This window comes from Xenopus laevis, chromosome 7L (assembly GCF_017654675.1).
Source record: "Xenopus laevis strain J_2021 chromosome 7L, Xenopus_laevis_v10.1, whole genome shotgun sequence".
Classification (NCBI taxonomy): Eukaryota; Metazoa; Chordata; class Amphibia; order Anura; family Pipidae; genus Xenopus; species Xenopus laevis.
Window position 1 is genome coordinate 6944070 of NC_054383.1, and position 26817 is coordinate 6970886.

Genomic DNA, 26817 nt, shown 5'->3' on the forward strand with positions numbered 1-26817 from the left:
TCTCCCTACTATACCTGCTATCCCACAGTCACACTCCCTTCCCAGAGACTATTATCCACTGTTACTATAGACACCATCTCTCCCTACTATACCTGCTATCCCACAGTCACACTCCCTTCCCAGAGACTATTATCCCACTGTTACTATAGACACCATCTCTCCCTACTATACCTGCTATCCCACAGTCACACTCCCTTCCCAGAGACTATTATCCACTGTTACTATAGACACCATCTCTCCCTACTATACCTGCTATCCCACAGTCACACTCCCTTCCCAGAGACTATTATTGGTAGAGAAGAGAAGGGAAAGCTTTGGGGAATGTTCAGTATCAGACTCTTCCCTTAAAGGGAGGGGTTTCCGTTCCGCCAGTTGTTTGTTTAGCTTGTGACATAAGGAGCTGAGTCAGTTACTTTCAGTTTATTTGGCAGAAGCAGAGACACGTCCTTCTGAGTCTATTTGCCGTCGACAATATGTTATTGCCCTGGATCTGCCTGTTTATCACACTGGTAAGCTTATACAGCCTCTGAACTTGTTTAGACTCTGTAACTGGACATTTTGGGTCTGTAGGGAAGAGTGAGGCAGGAGATAGAGGTTTGTGATGGAAATACTGGGCAGTTACAAGGGGCCGTTACTAACTGTTAACTCATAACAAGGAGACATGAATAAGGAAATACTGTATGAGGGGGCTGCCATATTTGTATTAGAAACTTTAACCGACAGACTGAGATGGGACAGTCAGGTTGGCAAAACTGTCAGGTTTAGGAACTTCAAGTAACAATTACAAAAGCAAAACTATCTGCAAAAAACGATCAACACGACCTATAGGCAACTTTTAATGTAGATTAATTTTTTTGAAATTTGTAGTGTCAGTATCACTTTAAGTGTCACACCAGCTGACGTCCAAGCTGGACTCCATATATTGTCCATTGACTGCTCACTACGAGTCTGAGTACAATAAGTTACTCCCTATCAAAGACCAATAGACGGGGCACGTGATGTGCATAGAAACTACTACACCAGTACAACTTAGACTAGAAGTGATTTTATAAATGTAATGGAGGTGCATTTGTATTCTATGCCTTGGCCCGACCAGTGGTTGCAAAAAAAAGAAAGAAATATATTTATATAGAATTGTATAAATGCATGTGCAATGGCTCACATACAGACCAACATGTCTGGGCCATTACCCTCTGCTATAATTACAGGGTTGGAAATTCCATCTCTATATATTTAAATATACATGATCTATTACCTGCAGAAAGAGCTGCCAAGGAGATCTAGGGCACGTAACCAGTTATACAATGTAATCTTCCAGAAAGCCCACTGTACTTCACATACAATTATATTCCTGATATGTCATATTGGAATTCTTTAGTAGGGGGTACATTATCCCTTATAATACATGAGTGATACTCAGAGTTCCCTGTATAACTCAGCCTGCAGCCTTGTGCCTTTATATGGTCACAGAACAACCCCTCAGTGACTTCTAATATCCTTATCATTTACAGTAGGGGGTACATTATCCCATATAATACATGAGTGATACTCAGAGTTCCCTGTATAACTCAGCCTGCAGCCTTGTGCCTTTATATGGTCACAGAACAACCCCTCAGTGACTTCTAATATCCTTATCATTTACAGTAGGGGGTACATTATCCCTTATAATACATGAGTGATACTCAGAGTTCCCTGTATAACTCAGCCTGTAGCCTTGTGCCTTTATATGGTCACAGAACAACCCCTCAGTGACTTCTAATATCCTTATCATTTACAGGTGGGGGTACATTATCCCTTATAATACTTGAGTGATACTCAGAGTTCCCTGTATAACTCAGCCTGCAGCCTTGTGCCTTTATATGGTCACAGAACAGCCCCTCAGTGACTTCTAATATCCTTATCATTTACAGTAGGGGGTACATTATCCCTTATAATACATGAGTGATACTCAGAGTTCCCTGTATAACTCAGCCTGCAGCCTTGTGCCTTTATATGGTCACAGAACAACCCCTCAGTGACTTCTAATATCCTTATCATTTACAGTAGGGGGTACATTATCCCTTATAATACATGAGTGATACTCAGAGGTCTGTGCAGCCTTGTCTGTGTTTATACATAGTATCCAACTCAGAATATGCCCAATGCAGAGACCTAAAGTTGCTCCTATAGTACTGAGGAATAACAAGAAATTAAACATATACTTCTTCCTTGTGTATCGGTGACTAATGCCAATTGTACTTTCTGTGCAAAGGAATTTCCCTTCTTCCTCCATATTTTCATAGTCAAGCTATAAGAAGAAAAGCAGATGTACTTACTATAAGTTGCTACATTAGGTTCCTGTTAGTAGTATAGGTGTTGCAGGTTTTTGAGGGCCGGCTTTGTTATATAGAGACTAAATACTGTACTATATTCAGATTTTTAGCGCATAGTTAAAACCATATCAATATTATTCCAGGGAAAGGTCATAAGATTAGGGAGAGCACTTTTACTAACCAGAGCTCCGCCCCCTGTGTAATTATGCAAATTGTTTTCTCTTACAATTTGCTTCTGAACCACCATTATTATATAAGCCTCGTTAACTAATGATACCCTATAAAGGGCTGATTGATATCACCAGAACGCACTGATTCACCATAGAAACAATATGGTTCCACGCCGTGGTGATTTATAATAGTGAGAGAACAAACCCTGCTCAGACACTTGTCATTCCCTCAATACACAAACCAGTTCCTCTACTATTATTGCTTCAATAGAAACCTGCTGTTTACTACAGGGAAAGCGCAGATATGGAGTTAAAGGAGCACTAAACCTTAAAAATGAATGTGGCTAAAAATGGCATGTTTTATAAAGTGAACTTATTGCACGAGGCTAAAGTTTGAGCTTGTCAATAGCAGCAATGATCCAGGACTTCAAACTTGTCACAGGGGGTCACCATCTTGGAAAGTGTCTGTGACACTCACATGCTCAGTGGGCTCTGATTGGCTGTTGAGAAGCTAAGCTTAGGGCTCGTCACTAATTATCCAGCAGAAAATGAGCTTCCCTGGCTGTAATATAAGCTGATGCTACAGGTTTGCTGATTATTCAATTCTGATGCTAATTGCACTGTTTCTGTGCTGTGCTGGTTTCTGTGCTGCCATGTAGTAATTATGTGTATTAATTACTTATAAGCCTTATATTGTGACATTTCTATTCTATGTGTACTGTATATTGTGAGTGGGTCCCTAAGCTCAGTAAGTGACAGCAGCACAGAGCATGTGCAGTGAATCAGCAGAAAAGAAGATGGGGAGCTACTGGGGCATCTTTGGAGACACAGATCTTTACTGCTAAAGGGCTGTGGTTGCCTTGGGCTGGTACAGAAGCACAAAACACCATGTACAACATTTCTACCTACTTCTTTAGCTAGGCTTTAGTTCTCCTTTAAGCGTCACCCACTATACATTGAATTTTACATTTTGCTTTGTCCTTAAATGAACCTGGTGTCCCTTCATTTCTATAACCCATATGTATTGTATTTCTTTTAATGCCGGAAAAAGGTCTCCTACCTGAATTATCACATACTTTACAGTTATTTGGGTGGTTCTTTAATCTATAATCATTAGAGGCGATTCACCCTTAAGTTAACTTTTAGTACCGTATATACTCGAGTATAAGCCGAGTTTTTCAGCACCAAAAATGTGCTGAAAAACTGTACCTCGGCTTATACTCGGGTCAGTACGCAAAACTGAAAGGCTGCGCTTCAGGAGAACAAATGGTGTGTGAATGGAGCAATATGGAGGCTTTAAATGAGACGGAAAGGCTGGAGACACTTGGGGGTGCCAAACGTTAGGCACCCCCAAGTGATTGTAGCGATTTACTATAGGAGTGAGCAGCACGGAGAAAGTTACCGGTACTTCCGTCTTCACGCAGCTGCGCATGCGCATTAGAACGAAAAGCCGAACTTTAACTGTAAAGTCGGCTTTTTTGTTCAAATGCGCATGCGCCAGTAGAGGGAAATGCGCAGCTGCGCGAAGACAGAAGTACCATAGCTTTCTCCGTGGTGCTCACTCCTATAGGTCCTGGGGTTTTGGTAAGTCGCTACAATCACTTGGGGGTGCCTAACGTTTGGCATCCCCAAGTGTCTCCAGCCGTTCCTTCTCATTTAAAGCCTCCATTTTGTGTTACCATGCCTACAGTAATGACTGCTGCCCCGTATGTCGCTACAATCACTTGGGGATGCCTAACGTTTGGCACCCCAAGTGTTTCCAGCCTTTCTTTCTCCTTGAAAGCCTCCATTTTTTGTTAGGAGCCATGTACCATGCCTAATTACTGCTGCCCCTGTATGGCACACACTATCTCTTCACTGATGGATATACATAGCTAGACTGAGGCACCATAAATATGTGTTATGTGTGTGTACAAGAGACTTCAACCCATTCTCCATTGCTGACAAACTGCCTTGGCTTAGACTTGTGAAATGTACCAGTTTTCTTTAACCCACTCACCCTCGGCTTATACTCGAGTCAATACATTTTCCCAGTTTTTGTAGGTAAAATTAGGTACCTCGGCTTATACTCGGGTCGGCTTATACTCGAGTATATACGGTACGTTATAGAATGGCCCATTCTAAACTTTTCAATTGGTTTGTAGTATTTATCGTTTTATTTGTATTTTTCTTCTGACTCTTTCCAGCTTTCAAAAGGGTGTCGCTGACACTCCTAAAGGGCGCTATAACCTGAGTATTTCACGTTCCAATCTGAAGCCTGCGACCCTCTTTCCATAAACCCTAAGAAGTACCCATAATTCCTCTGGTCCCTTTGCCTCCCTCCCCTTCCACAGGAGGACTTCTACTTCCTTTCCTTCAAAAACGGCAATCTGGGCTTGCTTTATGGCAAGGATTCTATGCAATAAAATAATATTATAGGATTTTAAGCTATAATATATAATCATAATAATAAAATAATATAAACCATAATAATGATTTCATCGGGCCTAATATACTGAGACATCTTTATGTTTTATGGCTGATGCAGAGATTAGTTTTGTATAAATATCAGTTTTAGGGTCATAGAAAGACGGAACTGCTTTATGACTTCCCTGAAGTGACCAGAAAACCATAAGACAAACACCAGAATGTGAAGAAGTGAATCAGTTAGTTCCCCTTTCCTGCTGAAAGTCTCAACTTGTTATTACAGATCCGGCAACATTTCTAGTTTACAGCAGTAAAACCACAGAATGATCAAGGCACGAGACACATAAAAGGGGGCACAGTTCTGGAGCAGGGGGGGCTGGGCCAAATTGGGGATTTTTATAAAGGGAAATTCCACTTTAGTCTAATGAAATTCTGTTGCCCAACTCCTGTACAGCCCCAAAAATCATTAGTTTCAATTATTTGTACTGGGGATAACTATGATGGGTAAGTGCAAGGGGTTTGTAATAAGGCACAGTCCACAGCTGGAGGTGTTTAAAGGTTAAAGGATAAGTAAACCTTAAAAATAAGTGAATGGAAAATTAACGAGGGTTCTATTCTAAGCACTTTTGCAATGTACATTCATTATTTATTTATTTTTAATTCCAAGATATTAAGGGATACATGTACTGTTAATATGAATGAATTTTGTTACAGCAGCGCCACCTGCTGGTCAGTTTCCAACCAGTCTGACCAGCAAGTAGTCAAGGAAGTTGTCAGGAGAAAGCAGGGTCGGACTGGCCCGGCGGGAAACCGGGAAAAAATCCGGTGGGTCCCGACCCGTGATGGGCCCCTGCCGGGCCAGACCCCTCGATCATTGTATTAAAATGATCCGAGCCACCTACACATCCGTGCTGGCATATAAATTAAGGGAGTGACTGAGCACACAACGCGGCGCAGCAAGGGAGCAGGGGTGTCTGAGGCTGGGAGAAAGAAAGAGGCTGCTCTGATGTTCTTCTGCTTAGGAAAAATTTGAGAAAGGTTTCTAATTTTATTCCTAAGCAGAAGAACATCAGCCTCTTTCTTTCTCCTGACAACTTCCTTGACTACTTGCTGGTCAGACTGGTGGGAAACTGACCAGTAGGTGGCGCTGTTGAAACAAAATTCATTCATATTAACAGTATATGTATCTCTTAAAGCGATACTGTCATGGGAAAACATGTTTTTATTCAAAACACAACAGTTAATAGTGCTGCTCCAGCAGAAATTTGCACTGAAATCCATTTTTCAAAAGAGCAAACTGATTTTTTTATATTCAATTTTGAAATCTGACATGGGGCTAGACATATTGTCAGGTTCCCAGCTGCCCCCAGTCATGTCACTTGTGCTCTGATAAACTTCAGTCACTCTTTACTGCTGTACTGCAAGTTGGAGTGATATCACCCCCTCCCTTTTTCCCCCCAGCAGCCTAACAACAGAACAATGGGAAGGTAACCAGATAACAGCTCCCTAACACAAGATAACAGCTGCCTGGTAGATCTAAGAACAAACAAGATAGAGCGATCGCACACCCACAGCAGTCCTTGGCGATTGTAGCCTGGTGCCCAGTATGAGAGGACACGGCAGCCTCCCAAATGTATCAGGAAAAGGAAATACTGGCACACAGAGCGTTTGCAGCAGGTAAACCTTGCTTTAATTCAAAAAGTGCGGAATGTGCAACGTTTCGGGGTCACGCCCCTTTCTCAAACTTGAGAAAGGGGCGTGACCCCGAAACGTTGCACATTCCGCACTTTTTGAATAAAAGCAAGGTTTACCTGCTGCAAACACTCTGTGTGCCAGTATTTCCTTTTCCAGATCTAAGAACAACACTCAATAGTAAAATCCAGGTCCCACTGAGACACATTCAGTTACATTGAGTAGGAGAAATAACAAAGCTACAAAATGTGCTTTTTTGCACTTGGCACCTTGCCCCCTCTTCCTCTCTCTGCATTCATCCCTGTCGGCTTTTATTAAGTGGGCAGCACATGGGCATCCCCTAAAACATCACTCTTGTCTATAGGGGGAGCCGGGGAACTCATGGTACTGGGGAGACCCCTGTGCTTTATGCCTGCCTATGGCGTTAGTTAGGTGGGCAGATGCCGTGCTGTATATGTGGTTACAGTAGGAAGGGAGGTTGCGACTCAGTACAGCCAATAGTAAGAACATCTCTATTGTACAGCTGTGTGTTTGTGAGAACTGTGGTCTCATAGGAAACCACATCCTGCTTTTGTGCAACTCTCTATACAGGGTGAATAATAATAAAATGGAACCTTGCGGATAATCTTGTGTTCTCTTTGGGGGAAAGAAAAGAGAGCCCTGGAGCCATGTCCCTGTTCCACTTTGCATTGCTTTGTACAATGGCTTCAATGTACTTTATATTTGTCAGTGGCTTGATCTTGCTGGGGTTGCGAGGGTTAACGAGATTACATCTGAAAAGGAAAAACATGGTTAAAAAAAACAAAAGTGCAACCCTCAGTGCTGGGCTGGGGGTGTGCTGCAAAAACACAATGTTACAGTATAATGACAAGAATATGTTATTGGTTAGTTTTACTTCCCCTTTATGTTGCTCTGATTGGGTTTTAAACAGTTTAATTCACCTGCATGTAAATCGCTTGTGCCGGCCATATTGCTCCACCCGGCAAAGGAAATTCAATTGTAACTAGAAGTTGCTAAATATATTTAGGGCCCCTGTAAATTATGGGAATATGACCCCAAACATAGGCGGAAATGGCTAATTAATATAGTTCCATTGGTCCCCCTATAGTTATCCCCCTGAACTCAACGGCCCTGTTACAGGTAGAACAATCCCAAATACTGGACCTCAGAGGGGAAAAAAAGTGGACTGGGTTTTAGGCAGAAGCAGAACAGGGATGTCGTCTAAAAGATTCCGACTTGTTGGGATTAGAAAAGGGTATTATTCTGCCCCTAGTGGTGACTTTATGAAGCAATGGAGAATGTTGTAGAGATCTGGATCACTAACCTGGAGCACCGTGCACTAACACCAGTTTATAGGTGGGATCAGGTAGGTAATATTAGTGAACTTCACCCTATGCGTTAGATTTCCCAGGCAGGCTTGAATTATAGGAACAAAGTACTCATACTGCGGCTCTATCGACTCACTAAGAAAAAGTGACGCCAAATAGCAAAGGGAGATCCCAATCCCTAAATAATTCCTATGACAGTGGTGACTCTTTCACTATCTTTGGACTAGCCATTCTATCCTTTATCCCCTGAGTCCTTAGATTGATTATAGGTGATAATAAATAATACTTCTGTGGGAAATAATAAGGAAGGCTTCGGATGAGCGTGTGTGTAGCGGAGGCTGAAACTGCACAATAAGCCAGTATCTCATCACTAGAACCTTCACCATCAAAATAAACACATACTGTACCTCTTAATATTTACTTCACAGGGTCTGCCTCTCAGGGGCCCTGGGTAAATTTCCACTGTCCATTCCCCTGGGAAGTAAATGGGACCTGCCTACGGAGTAGAATTGGGCTGCCAACCTCATTCTGACCATCTGCCCCAGTTTGTTCCACCCACACACATTTCTCACCCAAAACCAACCCAATCCTGCTGCAAACTCCACCCCCTACTACCAAGGGACTACAGGACACCCATCTGTCTGACCAAGATGGCGACTGTGCTGATATCTATGACTTCTACTAACTCACTAAGCATTTATTTATGCCCAAAATGTAATTGGGGGTAATTAAACATATTCATTTGCAGCACAATCTTAGTTCCTCACCTTTCCCTGACATAGGCTGCTGTCCCTTCCACTATCATTGCCAAAATGGCCACACATTTCCTGTTCCTGTTTTCTTTATTCACTTTTCACTACCAACAATTTCACAGTTTACTTTGGACTCACTCCCACTTAGTGGTCAAACTAGTTATATATTAATTCACATTTCACCCCCTTACAAGCACTTAACTGTACCTGTGCTGGAGGGGGTCTTGGGGGTGCAAGTGTGCTCTCTTGTACAGAATTTCCAGGTTAAAACCGGGAAATTTGGCTCATAATTTTTTGCCATCCCAGGTAACCCGTTTTTCAACTTGCCTCATTGGTGCATCACCCATGCAAGTAATATGGAAGTCTAGTTCCAGTTTCCCAGGGGGATTGCTAAGGGGTCTAATGCAGATAAGCCCAGGGATCAGACCTTTTATTGGAATGTAAAAACCCCATTCAGTTATGTAGTATGAAGAGAATAACCTCCAGATGTTATCTATACTTGTATTTCAACTTATTGTGTTATATTTTATATCCACAGGCAGTGGAAAGGAATTCTGCATCTGCAATACATAATATAGAAGATTCCTCAAACACATTCATTGCTAAACCATCATTGTCACTGCACAAGGTTTTTAAAAGACAATCAAAATGTCTAGATTGGCAATATCCTGGTAATCAATTCTGCTGTGGGAAATGTCCAGCTGGTGAGTTCTCTTTATTATGTATATTTGCTTTTTATAATTCACCCCCTACTATAATGATAAGGATGTTACAAGTCTGTGACCATATAAAGGCACAAGGCTGCAGGCTGAGTTATACAGGGAACTCTGAGTATCACTCACGTATTATAAGGGATAATGTACCCCCTACTGTAAATGATAAGGATATTAGAAGTCACTGAGGGGTTGTTCTGTGACCATATTAAGGCACAAGGCTGCAGGCTGAGTTATACAGGGAACTCTGAGTATCACTCATGTATTATAAGGGATAATGTACCCCCTACTGTAAATGATAAGGATATTAGAAGTCACTGAGGGGTTGTTCTGTGACCATATTAAGGCACAAGGCTGCAGGCTGAGTTATACAGGGAACTCTGAGTATCACTCATGTATTATAAGGGATAATGTACCCCCTACTGTAAATGATAAGGATATTAGAAGTCACTGAGGGGTTGTTCTGTGACCATATAAAGGCACAAGGCTGCAGACTGAGTTATACAGGGAACTCTGAGTATCACTCATGTATTATAAGGGATAATGTACCCCCTACTGTAAATGATAAGGATATTAGAAGTCACTGAGGGGTTGTTCTGTGACCATATTAAGGCACAAGGCTGCAGGCTGAGTTATACAGGGAACTCTGAGTATCACTCATGTATTATAAGGGATAATGTACCCCCTACTGTAAATGATAAGGATATTAGAAGTCACTGAGGGGTTGTTCTGTGACCATATAAAGGCACAAGGCTGCAGACTGAGTTATACAGGGAACTCTGAGTATCACTCATGTATTATAAGGGATAATGTACCCCCTACTGTAAATGATAAGGATATTAGAAGTCACTGAGGGGTTGTTCTGTGACCATATAAAGGCACAAGGCTGCAGGCTGAGTTATACAGGGAACTCTGAGTATCACTCATGTATTATAAGGGATAATGTACCCCCTACTGTAAATGATAAGGATATTAGAAGTCACTGAGTGGTTGTTCTGTGACCATATAAAGGCACAAGGCTGCAGACTGAGTTATACAGGGAACTCTGAGTATCACTCATGTATTATAAGGGATAATGTACCCCCTACTGTAAATGATAAGGATATTAGAAGTCACTGAGGGGTTGTTCTGTGACCATATAAAGACACAAGGCTGCAGGCTGAGTTATACAGGGAACTCTGAGTATCACTCATGTATTATAAGGGATAATGTACCCCCTACTGTAAATGATAAGGATATTAGAAGTCACTGAGGGGTTGTTCTGTGACCATATAAAGGCACAAGGCTGCAGGCTGAGTTATACAGGGAACTCTGAGTATCACTCATGTATAATAAGGGATAATGTACCCCCTACTGTAAATGATAAGGATATTAGAAGTCACTGAGGGGTTGTTCTGTGACCATATAAAGGCACAAGGCTGCAGGCTGAGTTATACAGGGAACTCTGAGTATCACTCATGTATTATAAGGGATAATGTACCCCCTACTGTAAATGATAAGGATATTAGAAGTCACTGAGGGGTTGTTCTGTGACCATATAAAGGCACAAGGCTGCAGACTGAGTTATACAGGGAACTTATACAAAAAACCCGGTGTAATTCCAAAATGTAGGCTTTCAGTCCACATAGCCGATCACAGCCCTTATTTGGCACCCCAGTACTTTTTTCATGTGTGGGTTGCTCATTTGAATGAGGCTCATGTGTATAAAAGGTTTGAAACCTCGGATATGAAGTAGTGATGAGCACGTCAGTTTTTCCTGACCCGCACCCTCCTACCGGTTTCCTTTTATAGACCCGCGCCCCCTGATGATCTCACAAAAGGGGCGGGGCATGCAGGCGCAGTGTCTATAAAAGAAGAAGCTGGAAGTCAGAAGCCGGCAGTGCAAGCTGGTGGGCGGGGGGGGAGGGGAAAAGCTCAACCTGCCACCCGTGAAGAAGAGTACAAGGTCGGCCCGAACCCACCCGACCCCCATAAATCCCAAGGGTATCGCGTCTGCCCGCACATCACTAATATGAAGGCACAAGGCTGCAGGCTGATTATTACTCAAGTCATCTATATGGAATAGTGTTAGATTTAAAAAAAAAAAAAATGGTGTTTAAAATATGAGTAATGAATAATGATATCTCTTTAGCCTCCTACATCGAATATAAAATGCCTATCTAGCAATGACTTGTCTATCTCTCTGTTTTTATTGCTTGTCTCTGGATGTCTGAAGGGTTTCTATAAGAACCTGGTATGTACCCCTATTAATCATTAACTTGCACCACTAACATATTGCAGCATATTTTTTTTTGGTAAGTATTTGTGCTCACACATAACTCAGGGGATTCCAGGGATAATTATACCTGTTTATTTCCACTTCCTTGTTGTAAATTTTCAAATTGAAATGTAAAACCATGAGTTGGTTTTGGTTTAATTCGGTATAAAAATAAAAACTGGGTAAATAGATAGACTGTGCAAAATAAAAAATGTTTCTAATATAGTTAGTTAGCCAAAAATGTAATGTATAAAGACTGGAGTGACTGGATGTGTAACATAATAGCCAGAACACTACTTCCTGCTTTTCAGCTCTCTTGCTTTCCACTGATTGGTTACCAGGCAGTAACCAATCAGTAACTTGAGGGAGGGCCACATGGGTCATATCTGTTGCTTTTGAATCTGAGCTGAATGCTGAGGATCAATTGCAAACTCACTGAACAGTTATATCCCACGTGGCCCCCCTTAAAGGACCAGTAACATCAACATTTTTTATAAAATATTCGTTAGTATACATCGAAACAAAAAGCACCAAGACAAATTAAACTTTAAAACCACAAAGTCTTTATTAAGAAATAACTTACTTGTGCTCTTCTTCAGAAAGCGATCGGGCAATCCATCGTGCGGTGCTTGATTTCTCCTCCCTGCCTTCCTTATAGGAGATAGCAAGGCAAGAGAAATCGAGCGCCGCACGATGAATCGTCGCCCTGTCGCCATTCAACCGAATCCTTCTACCCGAATCCTGCTCCTAATTTGCATATGCAAATTAGGGGCGGGGAGGAAAATCTTGTGACTTTTTGTGACAGTATATGGTGAGGGTTTATGGTTACCACTTACTTGGTTCTTGATTTATTCATGTAGGGACCCGTGTAGAGAATGACTGTCAGAAAGAACACGAGAACTCCACCTGTATACCTTGCACTGAAGGGAAGGATTATATGGACCAACTCAATGGTTACAATCAGTGCCTCCGCTGCAAACCATGTGACCAGGAACAAGGTGGGTATAAGTTGACTTTGGGTTTCCATAACGATTTGGCACATCTAGACCCCAGACAGATGTGTGCTCACCAGGGGCGCTCTCTCTTGCATGCAGCTTAGTACTCACTTTGAGCTCTCTAAATGGGGATCTGTTATCCAGAATGCTGGGGACCTGGGGCTTTCTGGATACCAAACCTTTCCGTAATTTGGATCTTCATACCTTAAGTCTACTAGAAAATCATATAAACATTAAATAAACCCAATAGGCTGGTTTTGCTTCCAATAAGGATTAATTATATCTTAGTTGGGATCAAGTACAAGCGACTGTTTTATTATCACACAGAAAAAGGAAAATCATTTTGGATTATTTGGATGCAACGGAGTCTGTAATTTGGAGCTTTCTGAATAACTGGTTTCCTGATAACACCTGTAATACCTTGTAATGTTTTTTTTTTTTCAGAAGTTGATTCCCCTTGCACAGTCTTTCACGATACGGTGTGTAAATGCAAAGCCAATTATTTCTGCAGTTCAAATACCAGCCAAGACCCCAGGATCTGCGATCACTGTCTGCCCTGTACCCAGTGAGTGCAATTGTTCTGCACTGTTTGTGTGAATCACTATATTCCGTTTTCCAGGTTGATTTGGCACATGCCATAAAAGTGCAAGCGAAAAAATACCATCACCATATTAGTGTTGCAGCTCCTTTAAGTGAGCCTTGAGCAGTCCAGGGAAAACCCTAAGTCCCATGATATTAGTGGTGGCATATTCCAAAGACCAGTTCTGCAGAATTAGAATCAGATAAATAAATATCGGCATTGTGGTGCCAATATGGTGCCCTTTGTTGTTCCATGAGCGAGTATCTAATGATATCAGTCCTTTTTTTTATATAGTTTTTGAATTATTTGCCTTCTTCTTCTGATTCTTTCCAGCTTTCAAAAAGGCTACACATGATTAGTTATTGCTGCTTTCTATTACTCCCTCTCCCATTCATATTCCAGTCTCTTATTCAAAGCAGTGCATGGTTGCTAGGGTAGTTTTGACCCTAGCAACTGGATTTCTGAAATTGCAAACTGGAGAATGAATAAATATCATTCTCAGAAAATCACAAATAATTAAAAATTCAAACGAATTGCAAATTGACTCACTCACTCAATTGTGCTAAAAGTTAATTTAAAGGCGGAAAACACCTTTAACTATCAGCAATTCACACAAGGTTTTTTATAATGTCGTATACCGGTATAAAGTGTAGCAAGAAATGGCCCTTGATTAGAAGAATTGACAGTTTCTAACGTTTGTGCCTTTCATCGTAGGTGTGGAAACGGCATTGCAGAAAAATGCACAGCGACAAAAGACACGGTGTGCAAAGGTGATATTACTTTGCTCTTATGTTTGGGAATAAGGTCTAATGCACCACATTTATGCCAAAACCTATTGTATTGTTGTTTGGTGCAGAAAAAAATCCCATAATTTGGTGCTTCTACACTTACAGTATATGTGGGAAATGGGGAATTCGGTGATTATGGTGATACTGCCATCTACTGGTGATAAGGAATAATATGGGTACCTGGATAGAGAACTGGCTAAAAGATCGACTACAAAGAGTGGTGGTAAATGGAACATTTTCTAATTGGACCAGTGTTGTTAGTGGAGTACCGCAGGGCTCTGTACTAGGTCCCTTGCTTTTCAACTTGTTTATTAATGACCTGGAGGTGGCCATTGAAAGTACTGTTTCTATTTGTGCAGATGAGACTAAATTGTGCAGAACTATAGGTTCCATGCAGGATGCTGCCACTTTGCACAGTGATTTGTCTAAACTGGAAAACTGGGCAGCAAACTGGAAAATGAGGTTCAATGTTGATAAATGCAGGTTATGCACTTTGGCAAAAATAATATGAATGCAAGTTATACATTAAATGGCAGTGTGTTGGGAGTTTCCTTAAATGAGAAGGATCTTGAGTTTTTTGTAGATAACAAGTTGTCTAATTCTGGGCAGTGTCATTCTGTGGCTACTAAAGCAAATAAAGTTCTTGTATAAAAAAGGGCATTAACTCAAGGGATGAAACATAATTGTGTCTCTTTATAGGTCCCTGGTGAGGCCTCATCTGGAGTATGGGGGCAGTTTTGGACTCCAGTCCTTAAGAGGGATATAAATGAGCTGGAGAGAGTGCAGAGACTAAGTGCAACTAAACTGGTTAGAGGGAGGGAAGAGTTAAATTATGAGGGGAGACTGACAAGGTTGGGGTTGTTTTCTCTGGGGGAAAAAAGGCGCTTGTGAGGGGACATGATTAGACTTTACAAGTACATTAGAGGACATTATAGACAAATAGCAGGGGACCTTTTTACCCATAAAGAGAATCACGTACCAGAGGCCTCCCCTTCAGACTAGAGGAAAAGAAGTTTCATTTAAAGGAACAGAGTAGGGGGTTCATCACAGTGAGGACAGTGAGGTTGGGGAATGCACTGCCGGGTGATGATTCAGTTAATGACTATAAGAGGGACTTGGATGATTTCTTGGACAGACATAATACAAAGGCTATTGTGATACTAAACTCTATAGTTAGTATAGATATGGGTATATAGAATTTATGTGACAGTAGGGAGGGGTGTGTGTATGGGGCTGGGTTTTCACTTGGAGGGGTTGGACTTGATGGACTTTGTCTTTTTTCAACCCAATTCTATTATGTAATTATGTAACTATGGGTAATGTAGGCAGGGCCGGATTTACATAGCAGCACCCCTTGGCCCGCTGACGTTTGTCGTCCCTGTCCTCTCCCTTTTATTCAGGCAAATTTTCATTTGCAGACGGGAAATTTAAAATTAAATTTTTATCTCCTGAGCATCCCCAGTGTTTCTGAACCAATGTGGGTGTGATTGGGCAGCATGTCGCCCCCTAAAATCCTGCCGCCCTAGGCCCGGGCCTACGTTGCCTTTCCACAAATCCGGGCCTGAATGTTCGATTAGAGTTTTGTGCCATAAATGTCTATGCAGAGACCTGGCTGGGAATTTGTGTCCGGGAATCATTCAGCATCTCCATGTTAAGGAGTTAGAAGTTCTTACTGTTTTTATTTGAATGTTTTTATTGGTTTTCAAATATAGTAGGTTAAACAGCTGGTAATACTAGTAAATTGGTACATGGAGACATGTCAAGTGGTATCATCGTATGTCACAATTCCATAGTATTGTACAATAAGTTTGTAGGGGGCCCTCCAGCTGTTAACCCCTTACAGGAAACAATCGTGAGATGTAGTAATTTTTTAAATAAAAATATTTCTGATTTATTTGGAGTAACAAGAATTTTGTACAGTCACACTTGCTGGTTACACGCATTCATGCGTTCATCAACTCCTGTGTCACAACTTTACTTAATTTTCCACCACAATTTCCTAGGGCCTTTCCCAGATCTCAGGCAGGGTTAACTCTTACCATTCCGGACTCGTCCACCACTTGGTTCGGTAATCCGGTGCACTGTAGCACCCCTTTACCATTCCGCCAAGCCTTCCCGTCTCAGTGCTCGACCAGCACCCCTTTACTATTCCGACCGCGACCACTCACAGTCCTTCTTCATGCCTCAGGCCTCTTTAAAGGACAAGGAAAGGCAAAAAAATAAAATCCCATTTTTACTTTCTTTAATGAAAAAGAAACCTTTGTCCAATATACTTTAATTAAAAAATATGTACCGTTTTTTTTAAGAAACCTGACTGTATGCAGTGAAATTCTCCCTTCATTTACTGCTGTGGATAGGAATTGTCAGACGGTCCCTAGCTGCTATGGGGAACAATTATACTTATGAACAGCAGGGGGAGCCCTTGTCTAACTTCCCAGCCATGCAGAACTCAAGCAGCTTTGTTTATGAAGATCCCTAAGCAGCCCAGACCACACTGAGCATGTGCAGGGTCAGGGTCAGGCCAAGATGTTTAACAAAGTTGCAAGATGACAGCCCCCTGTGGCCAACTTTGAAAGCATAAATCATTTGTTTGATTAGGCTTGTGGTGCAGTCAGTTCATGCTTATGTTTAGTGTACAAAATACAGCATTTCTAGCCTTATTCTACTTTAGACTTTCCTTGTCCTTTAACCCTCTCCTGTGTCTTCCCTATATTCTGGGTCCCTAACTTGTGGGGTATCCACGGAAAACTAGTTTCCACTACACTCCTAGGTGGGGCAAGGACTACCCATGCTAACTTCCCTATCTCAGACACCTAGTGCCTGCTAACTATGAACTACTATGCTAAATTCTATCTTACTTTCCTTTCTGCTGTGGCTCTTCTTCAGGACTGCTCCTCCTCTGACAGCATCCTCCCATTCAGACTCTAACTAGGGTGTGGCCTTCTTTTATACCTGCCCAGCTTCCCAGTCACTGCTGTATCACTTCCTCTGTATGTGCTGGTCCTCAGTCTGTTCATGTGCCTCCCATCTGCTAATGGGGACAGGCCCGGATTTGTGTAATGGCCACCTAGGCCCGGGCCTAGGGCGGCAGGATTTTATGGGGGGCGGCATGCTGCCCAACCACACCCACATTGGTCCAGATGATGAAAATTTGCACGAAAAAAGGGGAGGGGACAGGGGCGACAAACAGCAGTGGGCCTAGGGGCGTCCACTATGTAAATCCGGCCCTGAATGGGGAATAAATTACACTTTTCTTACCCTGCTGGCCACTCACCCAAATAACACTCTCAACAATTTTTAACACATACTCACACACATTATTCAATCAACTTTCAACCACAATTCAATTACAACATTTGGTTCACCCTCTTACAAGTTGTTGATACAATTAGTATAGAAGCATTGTACCCAGCGGCCTCTTGTAGTGCCTTAAGGTGGCCATAGACGAAAAGATCCGCTCGTTTGGTGACATCGCCAAACGAGTCGATCTTTCCCCGATATGCCACTAACGGGCATGGCTATATCGGCGGTAATCTGAACGTTCGGCCATAGGGAGCACAATGGGCTCCGGCGGGATCTTTCGGGACAAAATCAAACCTGTCCGATCGACCAAACGACTGAGCTCCGGCGGACGAAAAATTTGGGAATCTCCACAAATGGTCCGAAAATCGTACGAATCCACGATTCATACGATAGGATCTTTGCCTCTATGGTCACCTTTAGTTTAGTTTTGAGGGAGGGTAAGGGGGTGGGGGAGATAAGAAGAGTGAAAGTAAAAATTCAAGTTATATTTTGAATTCTAAGAGAAGTTAACTTTTTAAGAATTAATTGAGTTGCTCTTTTACCTCATTGTTTTAACCTTTATAAAACCCTGTTTCGTGTCCGATTCCTTTTTTTATTCACTTGAAATACATTGGAGACGTTTCCTTTTGCCTTAGTTATTTTATCATCTGCTAAATGCATCCAAATCCTGGTAAAGGCTTGAGTTTTAGATCTGTGCTGCTGCTAAAACGTTTGAATCAGCCTCAGAATAAGGTTCTTACTGGATTACAATGTTTTACCGCCAGTGATTTACACGGATACCAGCGGGAATTGGTATTTTCTGATGTTTTTTCACTTGTGCTGGAGGAGATTAAGCACAGAATTCTGCCATGATTTTTATGATGTCGTTTTTATTTCTAAATGACACTGTTTACACTGCAAATAATTCACTCTACAATATAAAATGTCATTCCTGAACCAGCAAGTGTATTTAGCTGTAATATTGGTGCTAGAAATGCCTGTACCATAATTACAGACTGTCTTCTTAAAGGGATACTGTCATTGGAAAACATGTTTTTCTCAAAACACATCAGTTAATAGTGCTGCTCCAGCAGAATTCTGCACTGAAATCCATTTCTCAAAAGAGCCAACAGATTTTTTTATATTCAATTTTGAAATCTGACATGGGGCTAGACATATTGTCAATTTCCCAGCTGCCCTTGGTCATGTGACTTGTGCCTGCACTTTAGGAGAGAAATGCTTTCTGGCAGGCTGCTGTTTTTCCTTCTCAATGTAACTGAATGTGTCTCAGTGGGACCTGGATTTTACTATTGAGTGTTGTTCTTAGATCTACCAGGCAGCTGTTACCTTGTGTTAGGGAGCTGCTACTGTATCTGGTTACCTTCCCATTGTTCTGTTGTTAGGCTGCTGTGGGATAAAAGGGAGGGGGTGATATCACTCCAACTTGCAGTACAGCAGTAAAGAGTGATTGAAGTTTATCAGAGCACAAGTCACATGACTGGGGGCAGCTGGGAAATTGACAATATGTCTAGCCCCATGTCAGATTTCAAAATTGAATATAAAAAAATCTGTTTGCTCTTTTGAGAAATGGATTTCAGTGCAGAATTCTGCTGAAGCAGCACTATTAACTGATTCATTTTGAATTTTTTTTTTTTCCCATGACAGTATCCCTTTAAAGATTGGGTAACAATAGGATGAGCGTAACCAAGAAAATACTATAAGTCTGAGGTTCCCTTTAATCTGTAGAGCACTGTATGGATATTGCAGTGAGAACCTTTAAGATATTTGTATTTTGATGTCTCCTGTGCAGGTAGCCGGAGCCACTGGGCGGCATTAGGAGCACTGATACCACTGGTTGTGTGTAAGTACTGAGCCAATACAGCAAGTCAACTAGTTCCTCCATGCAACTGCCATCCAGCTGAATAAACACCATATTTCTTTATTTTTCTCCTAGGTGCAGTTGTGTGTGTAGTAAGTACATTTCCAATGCCTGAATGTGGCACATTTCATATATTGTTTTTCACTACTGAGCAGGTTCAGTGGCCATTTTAATTTGGGAAATATTTTACTTTTCTGCTTGACTTACTGATGTATCAGTTTCTGCCTGTCATTCCCCCAAACTGCTTATTTGCCTCTACTGTCCCTCCACACTCCCCTTTTCTTAGGGCAGAGACAGACTCAGATTCGGGGGGAGATTTAGTCGCTCGGCTCTTCTTCGGGGCGACTAATCTTCCCGACCTGCCTCCTGCCGGCTAGAATGTAAATCGCCGGTGGGATGACACTTGGAGAGATTCATTTTCCAAAGTCGCCCGAAGTTTCCTCGTGAGGCAGGAAGTGCCGTCGATTTACATTCTAGCCAGTGGGAGGCAGGTCGGGAAGATTAGTCGCCCCGAAGATGAGCCGATAGACTAAGGGGCCGATTCACAAAGGGTCGAATATCGAGGGTTAATTAACCCTCGATATTCGACTGGGAATTAAAATCCTTCGACTTCGAATATCGAAGGATTTTAGCGCAAATAGTGCGATTGAACGATCGAAGGATTATTCCTTCGATCGAACGATAAAATCCTTCGAATCGAAAGATACGAAAGGATTTTAATCCAACGATCGAAGGAATATCCTTCGATCAAAATAAGTTAGCCAAGCCTATGGGGACCTTCCCCATAGGCTAACATTGGGTTCGGTAGCTTTTAGATGGCAAACTAGGGGGTCGAAGTTTTTTCTTAAAGAGACAGTACTTCGACTATCGAATGGTCGAACGATTTTTATTTCGAATAGTTCGATTCGAAGTCGTGGTCGAAGGTCGTAGTAGCCCATTTGATGGTCGAAGTATCCCAAAAAACACTTTGAAATTCGAAGTTTTTTTACTTCGAATCCTTCACTCGAAGTTAGTGAATCGGCCCCCTAAATCTCCCCGAATCTGAGCGTGTGTCTCTGCCCTTAAAGTTACCAAGGGAGGATTTTTGGGCAACTAAACAAACAAAATCTGTATTTAGAGTCGCAATTAAACGAGCAAAAGAAGCAAATGATCTGCTGTTGAATAATCATAATTCTTCTCTTTGCAGAGATGCAGACAAAAGACAAGGATCATAGTTCCGGTAGGCTGCTTTCATCATATATATCATTGCATCCGTTTTATTTGTAGTTCCCACTGCTCAAGTGCTGCAGTATCACCCATGTCAGCCAATCAGATGTTTGTTCCATTGTTCTGTTTGCAGACAAATCCAATCTAATTAGTGATTGGTTGCTATGGGAAGCCGCCCTGGAGCAAATCTACCCATCGTTTTATAAATGATCCCCACTGTGTTCTGCATTGTGTACCATGTGTAGTGATGGGCGAATTTGTTTCGCTTCGCCGAAAATTTAGCAAATTTCATGTGAAATTCACGAAACGGCGAAAAATTAGCGAAAAATCTGGAAATCGGAAAGTTTACAAAAAAAGTTCTACCGTTTTCGTGAAAAAATCGGGAAATTTGAACGTTTTCACGAAACACAAATTTTGATGCCCGCATTTTGACTCCATCGTTAACGTCAATGGGCGTCCGAATAATGTTGACGCGTGACTGTTTTTGACGCGAGCGACTTCTCCAGCGCGCGTCCAAAATTTTTTGACGCCAGTGAACTTTTGCGGCAGTTTTGCGAATTTATTCAATGGCTGCGCAACGTGGAAATTTGGCGTGAATTCATGCCTGGCTAATTTATTCGCCCGTCACTAATCATGAGCTGCAAATAGTGCATTAGTATTAGAAGAAGGGACACAATTGGTTTGTATAGAAAACACACATTTATGGGTCGGTTTATTAACTTTTTTAGATTTTAGATTTTTGATTTCACATTTAAAAAAAAATCGGAATGGCAGTAAATGTGCCCCATGGAGCAGATACAAACCTTTTTGTATTGACACGGTACCGCCAGGCATGGGAAACCAATCAGAGGCCCCAGTGGATACTACAATAGCAGTAAGTGTGTGCCTTCCCCCCCCCAGAAAAAAAATCCTGGCGCACATCGATCCCTAGCAGGTCCCTCGCCAATCCATTCCTTGCCAGCGTCTTTCTCTCGCTTAAATCTTCCCTCCCCACTCGCAGATAGGAGAGCGGGTGGGGAGGAGTTAGTTGTGTGGGTGGATCAGGGGTGTGGTCATGAACGCTAGTTTGATTGCTTTTATTTTTCTTAATGGGGCCTGTACTATTGCAGGCAGGATCCATTACTAAGAAGGTTTGGGTGACAGGGAGCTAATGTCACATGTGGGGGAACATCAGACAGAGCACGCCACAGTCTATCAGAGGGAAAATTTCGCAAGTCTGTATTTACTTGTATGGCAAACTTAAAGGGGTTGTTCACCTTTAATTTCACAATTAATATATTATAGAATCGTCAGTTCTTAGAAACTTTTCAGTTGGCCTTCATTATTTATTTTGTATCATTTTTAATTATTTGCCGCCTTCTTGTGATTCTTTCCAGTTTTCAATTGTAAAAAACAATTCAGTCTCTTATTCAAATCAGTACATCGTTGCTAGGATAATTTGTCGGCCGAATACCGAACCAAATCCAAACCCTAATTTGCATATGCAAATGATAATTTTACAAATTAGGGGTGGGAATTTTACTTTTGTTTTGTGACAAAAAGTCATGTGATTTCCCTCCCCACCCCTAATTTGCAAATTAGGATTCGGTTCGGCCAGGCAGAAGGATTCGGCCGAATCCTGCTGAAAAAGGCCGAATCCTGGCCAAATCCCGAACCGAATCCTGGATTCGGTGCATCCCTAATAATTTGAGACATAGCAACCAGATGGCTGAAATTACAAACTGGAGAGCTGCTGAATAAAAAGCTAAATAACTCAAAAACCACAAATAATAAAAAATGACAACCAATTGCAAATTGTCTCAAAATATCACTTTCTACATCATTTTCGAAATTCGAAGTAATTTTTTGGATACTTCGACCAGCGAATAGGATACTACTACTTCGAATTTACTTCGAATTCGATTAAAAAAATGTTTGAATATTCGATAATCGAAGTACTGTCTCTTTAAGAAAAACTGCGACTTCGATAGTTCGCCAAATTAAACCTGCCGAAGTGCTATGTTAGCCTATGGGGACCTTCTAATGCATTTTTTTTTAAAGTTTTTGGTATTCAAAGTAAAATCATTCGTTTGATCGATAAAATCGTTCCAATCGTTCGATATAATCGTTCGATCGTTCGATTTTACTTCGACCGCAGGAACCCCAAATTCGATGAAAAAAACTTCGATATTCGAAGTCGAAGTATTTTAATTCGATGGTCGAATTTTCATAAGTATTTTTAACTTCGAAATTCGACCCTTGATAAATTGCCCCTAGAAGTTAATTTAAAGGTGAACAACCCCTTTAACTTTCAGCCACTGAAAAATACACCCCTGAAAATCCTATACAAGTGAATAGAGTGCCGCAGAATCCCACTGAAGGACTAAGTTGAGCGCTAGTTATCTATTTAATAACCCGAGTGCTGCTTTAGCAAGTTGCCCTATGGATCTATGTGTGTGTTTTCTTGGTACATCTGGGGGACATGTGACAGTCAGGAGGACCATATGACAGTTTGTGTTTTTTTCTTTTCCTTTCCTGACATTAGCCACGAGCTCCCCAAGCTGAGGTAATGATTTTATTCTATTCTGCCTGTTAAAATGCTTCTTGCTCATTTTATGTATCAAATGTAAATTCTTGTTCATTAATGTATTATATATTAGGAGTGATATTGTCAATGTTACATTCATTTTGATTGGACTCCAAATGTCCACTAGTTCAGTGATATCCATATTTAGGACAATAGGACAATATTTTGATTTATTTCTTTTCTTTTTTTTTCTAGCCTTATCCTTCATACCTTAAAGGTAAAAAAAAACATGTATTAATTTGTTCATGTTCCATGGTATATTGATAAGGTTTTAATGCAAACAATGGAAGCCTTCCATTCCCTGGCATGTACAGGGTGGAAATGATATGGGAGAGAAGGGATACAATTAAAGGGATACTGTCATGGGAAAAAAAACATTTTTATTCAAAATGAATTAGTTAATAGTGCTGCTCCAGCAGAATTCTGCACTGGAATCCATTTCTCAAAAGAACAAACAGATTTATTTATATTTAATTTTGAAATCTAGACATATTGTCAATTTCCCAGCTGCCCCAAGTCATGTGACTTGTGCTCTGATCATCTTCAGTCACTCTTTACTGCTGTACTGCAAATTGGAGTGATATCCCCCCCACAGCAGCCTAACAACAGAACAATGGGAAGGTAACCAGATAACAGCTCCCTAACACAAGATAACAGCTGCCTGGTAGATCTAAGAACAACACTCAATAGTAAAAACCCATGTCCCACCGAGACACATTCAGTTACATTGAGATGGAAAAACAGCAGCCTGCCAGAAAGCATTTCTCTCCTAAAGTACAGGCACAAGTCACATGACCAGGGGCAGCTGGGAAATTGACAAAATATCTAGCCCCATGTCAGATTTCAAAATTGAATATAAAAAAATCTGTTTGCTCTTTTGAGAAATGGATTTCAGTGCAGAATTCTGCTGGAGCAGCAGTATTAACTGGTTCATTTTGGAAATGTTTTTTTTCCCATGACAGTATCCCTTTAAGAACCCATTCCTACTTGGGTTCTTACCCAGGTACAGAGCTCTGGTTCTCACAAGTTCCTGGACTGCTTTATTATTCTCCATAGCCAGGGAAAGGGGGGATGAGTCTTGGACCTACATGAAGGGGCTGACTAGGATTTATCCAAAGAGAAATTTGTTAGGACTTGGACTGATCCAAATTGGCCCATGATCCACCTCAAGTGGACATGACACAGAGACATCTAAAGTAGTTTAGTTGTATTTTATCTTATAATAAATACCCCCATTATTATTTCACTTTGGTATGGGCCCATTTGGTTGTAGACACACAGTTATTTGTGTGTCCTGCATTTAGCAGTTCCTCAACCAAAAACAGTTTTCTGCCTTAGTTTCACTCCCTAGAACCATTTCTGACATGGGATGATGTTTTTTCCAGGCTCAAAATCCTTTGCTACAAATTCTGCGTTAGGTGCACCAGTATCTTAAAGTGAATTCAAAACGAACCGATCATGTTAACATGTATTTTCCCCTTAGATATTGATTTGGAACCTCATCTACAAGACCTGGCTGGTAAAATGCTGTACGAGCAGATGGTACAATGTGTAAGAAAAATGGATCTAACGGAACCTGTCATAGATGACATTAAAAACAGCCATGGAAAAGGCTTTGAAGGAAAGTACCAGTTGCTGAGAAGCTGGTATACGTATCACGGCCAGACGGGGGCATTTCAGCAACTCATTGAAACTCTCCAAGAGCGCGGCTTCAATAGACCTGCACAGAATATCATTGATTTTTTAAAAAGTAAAGTGCAGCCCTAAGAAGAGATTGCACAGGAGAAAGGTGCAGATATTTGTTGCTAAAAAAAATGTGGTTTGACTGTGGGCATCTTGAATAGACTCTATTTCTTCATGAATATTAGTGGTGCAAATCATCATCATGTTATATGTATAGAAATGCAAATTGGAGGAAGAAGATGATGCAGCCCATGCAAGCTGGGTGTTCTTCATGGGAATATTAGGAGCATTTTCATTATTCATGGTTCTTAGGAAAAAGTGGAAGGGAGAACAGCATTTAACTCTACTGGAGTATTAGTATCATTAGATGGTGCTAGACCAACTTGTAGCCAATACGATCATTGGAATGTTCATGGTACCAGGCCAACCTATAGCCAATAAGATTATTGGAATGTCCATGGTGCTCTACCAACCTGTAGCCTATAAGATCATTGGAATGTTCATAGTACCAGGCCTACCTGTAGGCAATAAGATCAATGGAATGTTCTTTTCACAGGCCAACCTGTAGCCATTAAGATCATTGGTATGGCATAGGTGTTAGACCAACCTGTAGCCAATAAGATCATTGGAATGGTTAAGGTACCAGTCCAATTTGTAGCCAATAAGATCATGTAATGCTCATGGTACCAAGCCAACCTGTAGCCAATAAGATCATGGAATGTTCATGGTACCAGGCCAACCTGTAGCCAATAAGATCATTGGAATAGTTAAGGTACCAGTCCAATTTGTAGCCAATAAGATCATTGGAATAGTTAAGGTACCAGTCCAATTTGTAGCCAATAAGATCATGGAACGTTCATGGTACCAGGCCAACCTTTAGCCAATAAGATCATGGAATGTTCATGGTACCAGGCCAACCTTTAGCCAATAAGATCATGGAATGTTCATGGTACCAGGCCAACCTGTAGCCAATAAGATCATTGGGATGGTTAAATTACCAGGCCAACCTGTAGCCAAGAAAAGCAAGGCTCTAAAAATACATTTCTGTCACATAGGAATTATCTTGTTTTACTCAGGAAAAAGGCCATATAATACCTGTGGTGGTTTTTAGAAATCAGTCGCTGGGGATTTCATGGACTGCACAATTTCAGAAAAACTTGAACTCCAATCTCTGAGCCTTTGAAACAATTTTTTTTTTATTCATGTCAAACAGAGATGCCATGAAATGATATATATTGTACCTTACAGAAATAAATAGACTGATTTTCCAGCTCTCTTTCAATATGCTTTTATCACTTCTTTCCCCCCCCCCCCGTTTTTTGTGGAGATTTATCAAAAGTCGAAGAAAAAATGATCTTATTTTATACCAGGGGTGCCCAAAAGGTTGACGGGGATCTATCAGTAGACCTTTAGCTGGTGATCAGTAGATCTCAAGACTCTGTCAACAAACAGCTAAATCACCCTCCGGTTTCTTGCTTTTTATTCACATATTTATTATGTTAAGGTTACGTAAGAAATAGATGTTTGTTGAATATAACAATATACTTTTTGCATAAATCAATATTTAAGTAATATTTTCCATGGAACAGAATGCTAACAATGCTTTTATGGATGTAGATCATAATGGGGCAACAGAACTAAGGGACAGATTTACATAGGGTCGAATATCGAGGTTTAATTAACCCTCGATATTCGACTGTCGAGGTTAAATAGAATATCGAAGTCGAAGGATTTACCGCAATTAGTTCAATGAAACAATCAAACGAAAAATCGTACAATTAAATCCTTCAAATTGAACGATTCGAAGGATTTTAATCCATCGATTGAACTATTTTTCTTCGACGAAAAAAAGCTAAGAAAGCCTATGGGGACCTTCACCATAGGCTAACATTGCACCTCGGTAGGTTTTAGGTGGCGAAGTAGGGGGTCAAAGTTTTTTTTAAAGAGACAGTACTTCGACTATCGAATGGTCGAATAGTCAAACGATTTTTTTAGTCCTAGACGAAGGTTGAAGTAGCCAATTCGATGGTCGAAGTAGCCAAAAAAAAACATTCGAAATTCGAAGTTTTTTTTATTCTATTCCTTCACTCGAACGAAGTAAATGTGCCCCGAAAAGTAGATCTTACATTAGTAAAGTATGAGCACTCCTGTTTTATACTATGGATATTATGATACTTCTAAATGAGAAACAATGTGTACAATAGAGGT

General features: G+C 41.1%; 1 protein-coding gene across 1 annotated transcript; it reads left to right on the forward strand.

Annotated features, from left to right (window-relative positions):
- Positions 1 to 361: 361 nt before the first annotated feature.
- LOC108696050 (tumor necrosis factor receptor superfamily member 6) lies at positions 362 to 25879 on the forward strand. The gene is made up of 11 exons (XM_018225038.2): positions 362 to 509; positions 9199 to 9364; positions 12491 to 12628; positions 13070 to 13190; positions 13920 to 13975; positions 19086 to 19136; positions 19230 to 19246; positions 20341 to 20373; positions 22885 to 22905; positions 23122 to 23143; positions 24410 to 25879. Exons 1-11 carry the CDS (start codon positions 474 to 476, stop codon positions 24691 to 24693), a joined length of 945 nt encoding a protein of 314 aa, XP_018080527.1. The 5' UTR covers positions 362 to 473; the 3' UTR covers positions 24694 to 25879.
- Positions 25880 to 26817: the final 938 nt, after the last annotated feature.